At 40.4% G+C, this 14,237-nt stretch overlaps 1 protein-coding gene across 1 annotated transcript; it reads right to left on the reverse strand.

Annotated features, from left to right (window-relative positions):
* Positions 1-12,289: 12,289 nt before the first annotated feature.
* LOC121317905 (apelin receptor-like) lies at positions 12,290-13,679 on the reverse strand. The gene has a single exon (XM_041253997.1). The coding sequence runs from the start codon at positions 13,632-13,634 to the stop codon at positions 12,507-12,509; it is 1,128 nt and encodes a 375-aa protein (XP_041109931.1). The 5' UTR covers positions 13,635-13,679; the 3' UTR covers positions 12,290-12,506.
* Between the last annotated feature and the right edge of the window lie 558 nt (positions 13,680-14,237).

Consider the following 14,237-nt stretch of genomic DNA (forward strand, 5'->3'; position numbering starts at 1 on the left):
GAATATAACAATGAAGTACAGTTGAATACTATGTGTGAGAACAGAACTGTGGGTAAAAAACAGTTTGCATTCTTCTATATAATAACCAACGCCACCCTATCAACAACCACTAGAGGGAATAGGTATACACTGGATACAATAATGTATACAATTTGGGTTTATTAAATATTAAGGCAATATTTAAAGGGGAAAAAAAAACAAACTCATTCCACAAATAATGTTTTCTGTACAATGTACAAAATCAATATTTGGTATATATTATAAAACAGCTTTAACTCATTAATTCAACCTTCTGATCTTGTCCATTCCATCACTACCTTTTACAGTTGTTTCACATTAGCAGGCATTTGAATTTTACAATATCATGCTTGATATAACAGTATAGTAGAAGTTGCCTTCATTAGTACAATTTTGATGTTGGTTTATTACAGTAAAATGTGGCTTGAAGACAATTTAGCCAGAAGTTGTCCTGAGTGTTGCTTTAAACTAGACAGATCCCATCTGGCAATATCTTCGCCAGATGCTGAAAGCCAAAAAGCAGAAAGCTGCCAGAACAGAACATCTGTGTAATGCATCAGTAGAGAAATGTGCAATATGGACGAGGGTGTTTTCATAATTTCACTGAACCGATAACAAGTAGGGTTGAATCTGTTTGAAAAGGGAAGTGCTGTACATACTATAGGGTACAATGTGGCACAGACTACGTTAATGCCATTGGAAGTGCTTTGGGTTTTGTACACAAACACGGCTGTCTACAGAAGGCTCCTGAGGACGATAACAACTGATACAGTCGCAAAAAAACAAAACAGTTGTGGTAGAGCAGCAGTGCACATCTTCTATCTATCAACCAGGCCTTCAGTGCTCTTCCAGCACATCCAATAATCCACTAGGTGATGCTGTGGACCAGAGAATACATGAAGTGAGATGGCAATTGAGAGATGCGATGTGGCCTTTAGTACAAAATGCCAACCTCTCCAGCTGGGAACTTGGACAACACAAAGGATCAAGATGGAATGATGTGCCCTTCAGTTGTTTAAACTTTAAATTTAAAATGGAGCAAATTATTATCAACACATATTTAGAACATACATCGCGGGATTGCTGGCATTTTGTTGGTTTTGTGTTTTTCTGATATGAAAGGAGGTGAAGGGGGTTTATGCTCAATTCCAGTATAATGTGTATTCACTCGAATCCTTTGTGACTGTAGCCAGCAAAATACTTCCATAAGTCATGCCTGTTGTGCCCTTCCATTTTTTATGAAGGTCTTAATGTGAAGTTTTGAAATAATCATGTTACAGTAAACATGCATTTTTATTTTTAAATCATATATTTACTACACTATACTAAATAAATCTCGGTTTTCAAGCCATGGTTTCAGTTAATGTTGCCCTGCTTGGTAAACTCACCTGGAGGGTAACAAGCTGTTGGGTTACTGTGTATTTTAGTTTTCTTCTTTTTGTGTTATTCCCTTTTCCCTTTATTCTCAAACATTTAAGATTGTGATGTAAGAGTTAATTGAACAATAATATGTCCTGCTTTGAAAGATAAATAGGCCAGGACTAGCTGTAAATTATTTAGATGTACATTAATTGAATCCTGTTCTGAGTCAGATGTGCTAGCTTATATTAGTCTGCTTGCAATTGAGTTGGTAAATAACAGTTGAAGCTGGTTATATTACATGGATTTTTAATCAGCTGAAACTGTGTAACAGGATTAGAAATATGACAGAATGATATATTGCAAAAGCAAATAAATATGGAGCATTTTTAAAGGGGACTACATCAACTCAGGTACAGTACTCTTTCAGACAGCTTACTAGACATCTTTGGGTACTCAACAAGGTACTGTAACTTTCTGTCAAAACTGGAAAATAACAAAAAAACTAAAACAAACACCTTTAAATGCGAGAAAGAAATGAACTTTAGGAGCTCACACTCCTACTTACAAAGGCTAGTCAGTGAATGTTTGACATTTTATTCATTTTTAAAGCATCTGTTTAGAAAAAGGACATACAGTAAGACTAGCCCCAGAAACCATAAGGTTACGAGCTGAGTGTATCTAACAATGGAATCAAATGTACAGGATACTTGAGAAGTGCCAGGAAACTACATATGATGCAAGATTCTCTTCTATCTTGTACATTTGATTCAACATTTTTAGAGCTGGGCCCTGCTCCAAAGCCACAAGAATGTTCTTCATGAATAAAATTAAGTTTTATGTTCACATATTTACATTTTTGTTTCTAAGACTGTGAAAGTGTATTGGATGGAAAGATGGAAGCAAGTTTATTAAATGGCATTCAACCAACCCAGCTCATGGGACATGGATATAAGCAGTTATAATTATGGTACTGTAAGTGTTCAGATGGAAGAGAAGCATTACTTGTGTGTGCAGCTCTTTATACATGATAAAGGACTGGTGTGGACCAAATGTGCTATTTTTCAACAAGTAGTAGTGCAATTAATTCAGCAATGCAGCAGGTTTCTAAGGGGAATTTTGGTATGGGAATCATTTTAAAATATTTCAAAATACATTCAAGACATTAAAAGCATTAGGATCAACATGCCTCATAAATTATTTATCAGTTGTAATATAATGTGTAAGCTATGTTAAATGTGCTGCATCTTGCTAGTACATTCATTTTTTTTTTTCTTAAAAAGTCTCAGAAGCCTTGTTTAAGCAGTTTACATTTTAAAGTAATAAGATGAAACACAGTAGTAACAAAAAGACAAGCCCCAATGGTCCAAAAAATGTTTCTCGTTCCCAAAATGTATTATCTTGATCACAAGCTACCCTCCATGGGTTGGTAGTAAAGAAAACATCAATGAACAGAGACAACAAATCATGTCTTGAGAAACAATAAGAAGTGAAGGATATTTGTAGCAAAGCCAGGTAAGAGGATCGGATCTGTGATGTGATGATTAAACTAATACAAAAATAATATTAACACAAGTACCCCTACAGGATAAAAATAATTGAGTAATTTGTAAGCAAGAAGTCAGGACAGAGAGCAGAATGTTATAGATTTATTTAAACTGGCACAAGAATATAGATAATATAGAAATAATATTGTAAAATATGCTTTCTACAATCATCTTCTTATATCCTGTATACAATCATTTTTTTTGTCAATTCAGGCTATGTAAGGTTAGAAATGTACCTCAAACGGTAATGGGTTAACCTGACTGTATTGTATAGAGATGTTATTAGTATTCTTCTTTGACCAGGAAAATATGCAGACTGATTATGCTGGCACCTTTCCACACTGTAGCACTCATTACCCACAGGTTACAATACAAGAGACAGTGTTATGCAGAGTATGTCTTTAGGCATCATTTAAGCTTTTCGCAAAACCTAAGTCTTGACACAGAAACAGACAGACCACATCCCACTCAGTGCCACTCTCTGATCTGATCTCTTATCATTTCTATCATATTTTTAGGCTGAAAAAAAAAAAAAGTGAGAAATTTCCTGTGTGGTGCACATTATTCAGAGCGTAATATTACAAGTCACCTGGTACATAAGAGGATGTGGACAGGGTTGCACAAACTTCCACAGAATACATCATACACAAACAATATCAAAACTGATAACATATGCTAAACACAACTTCATAAATATGGAACATGGTAACAGGTTACAGGGCACGTATTACACAGTAATTATAACTTTTGGTAACTACATTGTAATTAATGTAACTACAGTTAATACAGCAAAGTATTTTACCTGTTTAATATTGCATGTAGAAGTAGGAGGCCATATATGAAAGGATACTTGTTTATCATTATTAAACAGAAGTTAACTAATCAATGGGTTACTATTTTAAAGTGTAACCGTATCATCTGTACTAACAAATATGATCTTCAGTGCTGAATTAATGTATCATTTATTAATGTAGCCTGACACTTACAGGTAATATATTGCTATAAAAATGAAGCCTATGCACAATTTCTTTCTAAATGTTAATCACAGTGGAACTGCCAAATATTGCTTTTTTTCATACACTTGAGGTATGTTGTGCATGCTTCTACACAGTTTCCATTGAAAGGTACTTATTAAGATTCAGTTACTCTACATGAGAATCAATCAGATGAGCGATTTAATATCCATTTGTCTAAGTTTGAGTCACACAACCTGGCCTCCACAGCCTTGTGTGCTTGACAGACTGTTTATGTACCCATGTATTTGGCAGGTCAGTGATCTTACGCACATCTAGAGAATGTAAAACACACCCTTTGCAGCCTATATATATATATATATATTAATAGTTTTAAACTTTTTCCTCTTGTTTATTTTTTTTCCTCAATTCATACTTTTGTTTTCTGCATTTTTTTAGTGTATTACTGTTTGAATTTTAATGCATTGTTATTTTTATTTTCATTTTTAACTTTTCCATTTTGTATTTGTTAAATCAAGCCGTCTCTGATGCCATATATAATTTAAAGATTTGTCTTATGCTCAATTAAAAAAACCATGGTGATTTCAAACAGACATTTGGATCCTTCTTTGCGTGTATTGAGATGGAAGTCTCCATGGAAAATCAATGGATTTCCATTGATTAAAATATTAGTGTGTGCTCCCATTGGCTAGTCAGTGTTTTCAGCACAGTGTGAGATTCACAGTTGTAACATTGTCTGGTTGTTGGGAAGTTTGTCTGGTTGAGGAAATTTGCATGTCCGTACTGCCTTTCGTATTAATGAATTGACAAATGAATTAATGAATTATTACATAAATTAACAAATACGTTTATGAATTACTGTATGAATTGACAAATTTATGGACGAATTTATGGACAATTCACAAATTGACCAATTCACAAATTGACAAACAAATTGACCAATTCACGAATTGACAAAGTAATTGACAAAGTAATTGACAAATAAATTGACAAACTAATGGCTGGATAGTTTTGGCACAAATGGCGCTCCATATGTATCACCTATATAGAGTGGAAATCCACGCAATCGAAATCACACACGCGGTACAGGTGTGTGACGGAAACATGAGTTCTGGTGATGAATCTTCCTCCTGACCTGTGAGGGCGCTAAAGAATGAGAGGAGAAGTATCTGGAAGGGCTGGCCTGACAGTTCGTTTCTGGGTCAGGGAAGTGGGTCAGCCTGGAAAGAAGCACAATTCTGTTGTAAGACCCTATTGATTTGAAAGGTAAACGAGAGGCAGCTGCAAGTAATAAGGCAGCTGCAACTGTTTACCTAGATATAATGCAGGATTACATATAGGGGCCAGGGTAACGCTGATCTTGTCCTTCGTTTGGGTAACGTGAGGAGAGAAGGACTGAGAGAGGAGCTCTCAGAGTGTATTGCGTGTTGTGTGTTGTCTTTGTTTGTTTATAATTGTCTGTCTTTTTCGCACCACTAGACAGTAAACGCATACCTCCGTAGCTGTCACCACGTAAAGCACTATCCGGAGCACCACTGCACACAGCACCTGCACGTTTGAATATCACCCAGGACTGGTGACCGTGCCTTTGTTGTGTGTGAGACTGTACTGTGTTCACCATCCCCGCACGTTACACATTGTTGTGTACTGCCGGGGATTTATTATTTGACAGTCGCCAGACCTGGAAACAGCACAAATAAACACTTGTTCACTGAATCAATGTTGTCTGTTCATCACTCCTGCATCGCATCACCGCTACACCGTTCCCCTTACCAACCACTTTGCCACACGTGGTGTCAGATTGGGATTATGGATCACAATGCACTGGCGGAGCTGCTGCAGGCGCTGGAGAGCAGACGGGATGCAGAGGAGAGAAGGAGGGAGGACCGCTACATGGCGCTCATTGAACGGGTAGGGCTGGCCATGGCGGCAGTAACAATCCCTACCATAACATCACTGATGTCGCCCCCGAAGGCTAGGGAGATGAAAATGACGGCGGAGGATGACCCGGAGGCATTCTTGGTGGCGTTTGAGCGACAGACAACCGCGGCAGGATGGCCGCTGGAGTTCTGGGCTAGCCAGGTGGGACCCTGCCTGACTGGGGAGGCTCAGGCAGCTTACCAAGCCCTGAGCAACCAGTACGCCACCGATTATGACCTTGTCAAGCAGTCTATTCTCCGCCGCCTCAACATTACAGCGGAGACTCATCGGACGCGGTTCCGGGAATTGTGCGACCACATGGTCCATTGGCTGACCCCCAACAAAAAGACCACGCAGCAGATGGGGGAAGCCATTGTGGTAGAACAATTCTGCCATGTGGTCGGCGCCGAAACGCAGGCGTGGATCCGGCGCCACAACCCCGACACCCTGGAGGAGGTGGTCGAACTGGCCGAAAACTTTGAGGACTCCCTGACGTCGGCCCGGGTCGGGATATTGTCAGACCCTGCCCTTCACAGTCACCAACCTCTCCCTCCCTCTCCTCCAACACCACCACCACCCTCGTTCCCGGCACCCAGACCTCCCAGACCGCTGACCCCGTTGGGCCCCCTTGCCTCCCCCCCATGGAGACCGAGGTTTGCCCCCAGCTGGGGCAAAGGTGTTGCCCCCGCCCCATTGCCCTACCAGCAGCAGGACAGATATGTAACCTATGCGCACTCTGTCCCCCCTCTCTGTTTCAGATGCAACCAGCCGGGAAACCGTGCCAGGTCCTGCCCCACTGCCATGGAGTGTGACGTGGCAGCGTGCAATTGGGCGTCTGAAACGGGTAAGCACGGGGAAAAAGGTCGGGGGGACCCTGTCTGATTGATGCTGTTTTGGGAAATGTGAAAACCCACGTGTTAGTGGACACAAGGTGTGAGCAAACCTTGATTAGGACAGCTCTCTTGGGCGGTGTGTCTTGGCGGCCACAAGGTCCATGGAGACACGGCGACATACCCCACATTAAAAGTATACTTATCGGTAGGACTGATAAAACGTCACCTCGTAGTCGGGGTGGCGGAAAGGTTGTCACACCCAGTTATTCTGGGCCAAGACTGGCCAAACTTTAAACAATTAATGCAAATAATGGCAGTCTCAGCCACACACGTAAACGTGGCAGAAAAAAAAGAGAACGAATTGGTGATGTGTTCCCTTTTCATCCTGAAATGTTTTCCCCTCTTTTCCGTCCTAGAAAAACAAATAAGGAGAGACGGATCGCGAAATGGGAGGGAGAGTCTTTGAGACACTGCTGGGGTCTGGTGGGAGAGTGCTGTAATGGTAACAAACGCCAGTCAAAGGGAGTGGGAACGCAGTGTGACCGAGAGAGCGAGGTTACTGGACTAGGGCAGAGGCTAGTCCAGCCCCTCTTGATGTACTGGACCTGTGGTACTCAAGCGCGGACATAGTGTGGGGCCAACAAAATGACCCGTCACTAGTGCACGCTTGGGGGCAGGTCCGGTCCATTGACGGTAAGGATGTTGATGGCGCTGAGGCGCTAGTATATCCACATTTCAGTATCAAGGGGCAATTACTGTATAGGGTAAACCTAGCCGCGGCACAGGACAGCCTGTAACACAATTATTGGTTCCCCTGTCTTGTCGGACCGAGGTCATGAGGCTAGCGCATGATATCCCTTTTGCGGGGCACCTCGGAGTCGAGAAGACGAGGGAACGGATATTGGCTCGATTCTATTGGCTCGGTTTTCATACTGATGTGTCGAGATATGTAGCCACATGCCCAGACTGCCAGCGAGTAGCGCCGGGTCGAGTGCGCCCCGCCCCTTTGGTCCCACTGCCCATTATTTCCACTCCTTTTGAGCGCATTGCAATGGACATAATGGGCCCTTTGCTACCTTCTGACTCCGGGTACACGCATATATTAGTAGTGGTGGATTACGCAACGCGTTACCCGGAGGCAGTTCCATTGAGGTCCACTAGTGCAGCTGCAATAGCTACATTAGCGCAGATTATGGCTAGAGTAGATATCCCCAAGGAGATTTTGACTGATCACGGAACCAATTTTTTGTCCAATACGTTACAGCAGGTGTACAAAATATTGAAAATACGTCCCATCAGGACGTCCGTTTATCATCCACAATCGGACGGTTTGGTTGAACGCTTTAATCAGACTTTAAAGTCGATGCTGAGGCGATTCGTAACACAGGAGCAGAAACATTGGGCATCGCTTCTTCCCTACCTACTTTTTGCAGTAAGAGAAGTGCCACAGAGTTCAAAGGGGTTCTCCCCCTTTGAGCTCCTGTACGGCCGGCAGCCTCGCGGCATTCTCGACCTGCTGAGAGAGGGGTGGGAGGAGCACAAAGGCTCGTCTAAAAATGTAGTGAAGTATGTGCTCCTACTACGAGATCGCCTGGATTTGGTCGGTCGTTTGGCCCAAGACAACCTCAGATTGGCTCAGCACCGACAACAGCAGCATTACAACAAAAATGCACGGATTCGAACCTTTCGACCAGGGGACAAGGTAATGCTGCTACTTCCCTCATCTGAATCGAAACTGTGTGCTAAATGGCAGGGGCCGTATGAGGTGATTCGGGCTATAGGGAAAGTAAATTATTAAATTAGACAGCCCAATCGCCGAAATGAATGTGAAATTTACCATGTTAATTTGTTAAAGCCCTGGCAGGCAAGGGAGGTCTTATTTATCGCCCCAGGCAATATGGAGGATGATTTAGGTCCCTGTCCAGAGACCCCGAGCACCAGAGCGATTGCAATGGGGGAACAATTGGCTCCGGATCAGCAAAGAGAGCTACGGAAACTTATTGAGGAGTTCAGCGATGTTTTTTCTGATGTGCCCGGCAGGACAAACTTAGTTGAATATGACATTATCTCTCCACCAGGTGTCACAGTGCGAGAGAGACCGTACCGGATCCCGGAAAGTCGACGAAGTGGCGTTCACAAAGAGGTATGGGATATGCTCGAGCTTGGGGTGATTGAACCTTCCAGGAGTGAGTGGTGCAGTCCGATCATCATAGTGGCTAAGAAAGACGGCACCAACCGCTTCTGCATGGATTTCAGAAAGGTGAACGCTATTGCTAAGTTCGATGCATATCCCATGCCTCGGGTCGACGAACTTTTAGACAGACTGGGAAAAGCGAGGTTTATTTCCACTCTGGACCTGATGAAAGGATACTGGCAAATCCCTTTAACCCACAGCTCCAGAGAGAAAAACACTCTTTCAACACCAGAAGAGCTGTTCCACTTTAAAACCATGCCATTTGGGCTACATGGTGCGCCCGCTGCCTTTCAGAGACTGATGGACCAGGTTTTACGCCCACATCATGAATATACAGCAGCGTATATTGATGACGTGATGATATACAGCTCCACCTGGCGAGAGCATTTGGCTAGGGTTGCAGCCGTTCTTCAGTCTCTAAGGGCAGCCCAGTTGACAGCTAACTTGAGAAAATGTGCGTTTGCCAAAACAGAGACTCAATATTTGAGATTTTTAATGGGGAATGGAAGGGTGAGACCTGTAGTCACCAAAATCCAGGCTTTGGTTGATGCAGCAATCCCCAAAACCAAGACTCAGGTGAGGTCACTACTGGGCTTAGTCGGTTATTACCGCCACTTCATCCCCGAGTACGCCACAGTGGTTAACCCGTTAGTCGACCTCACAAAAAAGAGTGCTCCAAATTTAATTAAATGGTCAGCTGAGTGTCAGGGGGCATTTGATACTATTAAGCATACACTTTGCCAGACCCCCACTCTTATTACTCCAGATTTCACTAAGAGACACATCGGATATAGGTTTGGGTGCAGTCTTGTCCCAGAAAGTAGCTGGAGTAGAGCACCCGATATTGTACCTAAGTAAAAAAATGTTACCCCGGGAACGTAACTACTCCGTAGTCAAAAAAGAGTGTTTGGCTGTTAAATGGGCTACTCACTCTTTACAATATTACCTGCTGGGACACTCATTTGATCTGGTCACAGACCACGCCCCACTCAAGTGGTTAAGCACAATGAAGGACAGCAATGCCTGGATAACTCTGTGGTATCTGGCATTGCAGCCCTTCATTTACCACATGGTACACCATTTGGGGAAACACCACCAAAATGCAGATTTTTTTTCCCGGGAGGGGGGAGTAATGGAGAAGGTAGTTTTAGCCGAGTGTTCCTTTGGCTCCACTCTGAGCGGTGGGATATGTGACGGAAACATGAGTTCTGGTGATGAATCTTCCTCCTGACCTGTGAGGGTGCTAAAGAACAAGAGGAGAAGTATCTGGAAGGGCTGGCCTGACAGTTCGTTTCCGGGTCAGGGAAGTGGGTCAGCCTGGAAAGAAGCACGACTCTGTTGTAAGACTGTATTGATTTGAAAGGTAAACGAGAGGCAGCTGCAAGTAATAAGGCAGCTGCAACCGTTTACCTAGATATCATGCGGGATTACATATAGGGGCCAGGGTAACGCTGATCTTGTCCTTCGTTTGGGTAATGTGAGGAGAGAGGAGCTCTCAGAGTGTATTGCGTGTTGTGTGTTGTCTTTGTTTATAATTGTCTGTCTTTTTCGCACCACTAGACAGTTAACGCATACCTCCGGAGCTGTCGCCATGTAAAGCACTATCCGGAGCACCACTGCACACAGCACCTGCACGTTTGAATATCACCCAGGACTGGTGACCGTGCCTTTGTTTGTGTGTGAGACTGTACTGTGTTCACCATCCCCGCGCTTTACACATTGTTGTGTACTGCCGGGGATTTATTATTTGACGGTCGCCAGACCTGGAAACAGTACAAATAAACACTTGTTCACTGAATCACTGTTGTCTGTTCATCACTCCTGCATCGCATCACCACTACACCTGTTCCCCTTACCAACCACTTTGCCACAAGGTGGAACATGTGGACCTGCTAGATTCTGTGGTTCATTTTCCATCAGCGGTTCACTTTGAGCTGCTAAACAAAGATTAAATAAGCATACACCATGGTTTAGAGAACATATAATACAGTTTAAAAAAAAAATAATCACGATCATTATTTTCTCTTACTTTCATTTTATTTGAGCATTTATATCAAAGCAGGAGTCTTCATGTAGATTATCAAAAAGAAAGAAATGTCAATCAGATGTGCATGCAGCAAAGGGTTTACTGGGGTTGGGTAAAATGGTATGGGAAAATGGGTTGCATAACACATCTTTTAGTTATAACACAACTGTGGTGGAATTCTTGGTTGTTTCAAAATGACTGTCCCATAGTGTTCCCACGGTTAAACGATGCATTTTGCTTGTAATAGTAAAAGTCCACCTGAAACTAAGAAAACGTGTCTGAGATGCTTGGTTTGGTTTGATGTTTACTGTAGCTTTAGAATGATAAAATGTACTGCAGCAAGATGATGTGAGTATAATTTATTTCTTAAAAACTGATTTGTTTGTAGCATTGTAATCCGTGTTTATTTTCTTAATTTTATACATCTCATACAGTGCAAACCACCACAAAATGTTTTTTTTCATTATATTTTAATTGTTTTTTTCCTTTCTGAGAAAGACAACACAAATTCTGTTCCCCATGATGACAACATAGTAATTAACTAAATTAAATCGAGATTAGAAGAAACTTTTAATTGCATTGCATTTATTGAAAATGAACAAAAAGCATACTGGCATATAAGACAGTGTGTTTATATTTACAGACTGTATAGTGGTACTATTGCAAATGCACAAAGACCAACAAAATAATAAACTATTTATTATGCAGCAGTTAAACGTTGTTTATGGAAAGCCAGTAGTCTTATTTCATAATATTTAATGTTTTTGTTTGTCGAAAATATTTTCTACAGAGTATATTTTTATGATTTGAACTTATATAATTATGGGACAAAATATAAACAAATAAACATATATAGTGGCACACAAATAATCAGATTTTCACATGTTGGCTTTATAAAGCACATATTTAGTTATTTATTAAACAAGTTTAGTAAAACATTCAATTGCAGCCAAACACACACACATATATATCAAACCATTAATCTACTAGGGGGTTTAGATGTTGTTCATTTAAAATGTACATCTCATGAGGATGTAATGTTGTTGAAGCTGACACCCTGGGATCATTTAAAAGCTGTTTGATGAGATGCTGGGATCGATAAGCTACTAACAACCAATCAATGTTGATTTTTATTGTTTTTTGAGGAAATTTTTTTATTTATTTTTTTTACATTTTATACTATAATTTCAAAAAATGTTACTACATTTATTTTAGTATAACTACATTTGTTTATTAACAGTTACAACTACCATACTAACATAATAATAGATATCATATTTGTTAATAGATAGTAATAGCAACCTATTAATTAATTTAAGAAACTGGCATAACAATAGTTATATACATTCTATAATGAAAATGGATGTTACAGAACACATTACACAGTTAATAATAACAGTATACTCTGGAAATGGTGCTGTAAGGATACATAATTTGTATATCTGCATTTGAATAAAACCTTACCTTTACCTCATATTATGAAATCAAGTGTTACACCATCAGTGTGTCAATCCAATGTTATAATAATAAACTTGTTCTCACATTCATTTCTGAAAGCCTCTACTGAAAAGTATTTTGATAAAAAAAAAAAAAAAAAAAAATGAATGAGATGAGACCAGGTGAGGCTCTGCCTTCCTACTTCATTTCTGTGGAAGAATGGCGCTTCCCACCTGGGAAAATGTCTTTGTTGGAAGCCGAATCTCTTTCAACATGTGAAACCGAAGAGCTCAAGCTGGATCTTCTTGTTGCCAGTATCTGGGCAATAGCACAAGGAAACACCTTTAAAAAACATTTCTGGAAATAACCATCAAATACCACATAGATGATAGGATTGACACAACTGTTACTGAAAGCCAAGCAAGTTGTAAAACTCAGGGCACTGTCAATCTTGTATGCATTTTCAGAAGATAGTTCAATGTGTTTTGACTTATTAAATGTCCGTATTGTGGTTAATATGTTGAAAGGGAGCCACGAAATGACAAACATGGCTACAATCCAAAGTCCAATCTTGATGGATCTTCGTTGCTTCTTCCACTCGTTATTTATTCGGGTAAAGTGGCGGTTGAGTTTGACGGCGATGAAAGCGTAGCAAACTGTTATGATCAAGAAGGGAAGCAAAAAAGCTATGACCCTTGTAAACAGACTAAATAAAGTCTTAGCCACGGAACTGACTTCACTGCAGTATTTCAGATTGTGTTTCTCATTAACACTTCTGAAAAAAAAGGCTTGGATGCCCAAACCGATTGACAGTACCCACACAATCACTATCATTATCTGAGTATATCTTTTCGTTCTCATTGCCCTGGTGTCCATCGATAAAACAATGGTCATGTACCTGTCGATACTCATACAGGTCATGAAAAAGATGCTGGAAAACATGTTGACAGAGATGACGTAGCAGGCAAACTTGCAAAAGAAATCACCAAATGGCCATCGGTTGTTCAAAGCCAATGAAACAACCCAAAGTGGCAGGGTGATGAGGAAAACAAGGTCTGCAAAAGCCAGATGAGTAATAAAAATATCTGCAAGTCTCCTCTTCCTTTTCTTCCTTAACATTATGTAAATGACGAAAATATTCCCAGTAGTTCCAAACATGAAAACAAAACAGTATATTGCCATGATAAAAATAGCAAAGATGTTGAAATGTGTGATGATTGGATCTTCAGATAAAGGAATGTCCCCATAAGTATAATTAAAATAATCATAATACAGACTACCAGTTTGGTTTTCTGTAAAATCTGCTGCCCTTTCATTGTTAGCCATTTCTTTGTTCAGCACTTCGTAGCCTTATGTGTTGCTTAAAATCGAATTTACTTGTCTTATAAATCAACAAAATTCAGCACAAATGAGGAAGTGTCAGCCTTGAACTGTTAAGGATCTGTCAAGAGATAAAACATGCTGTGGTTTAGCTGTAACACATTTGGTGTACTATAACTGCTGAGAACTTCCCTTTTTGAAGTTATAAGATGTGTTTTAATAGTTGTATTACTTTATTAGAATACAAACAATTACAAATGATACATTACAGGTACATACAAAAGTACAATTCCAAGAAAATTAAGGTCACAGTAATTTGTACTTTTCTGATGTTTAGCATATCTCAGCAGAGCATTCTGTCCTCATAACAGTTCTGAAACGTTATAAGCACCTAACAAAATGTAATTTTTATGATGCATTTGTAAAAATTGCTGTTTGCAGCCAGACATGCTATGGCAAAACAACAAGGACAGCATGGCAGTATGTATATACAGTATGCAGCTTTCATTAAAATCAAAATACTGACTTTTTTTCTGGTTTTTTTACATGGAAAACAGTCAAATACTATATGTTTTCTTTCTTTTTTTTTCTTTTGTACCCTCTATACCT

This window comes from Polyodon spathula, chromosome 7 (assembly GCF_017654505.1).
Source record: "Polyodon spathula isolate WHYD16114869_AA chromosome 7, ASM1765450v1, whole genome shotgun sequence".
In the NCBI taxonomy this organism is placed as follows: domain Eukaryota; kingdom Metazoa; phylum Chordata; class Actinopteri; order Acipenseriformes; family Polyodontidae; genus Polyodon; species Polyodon spathula.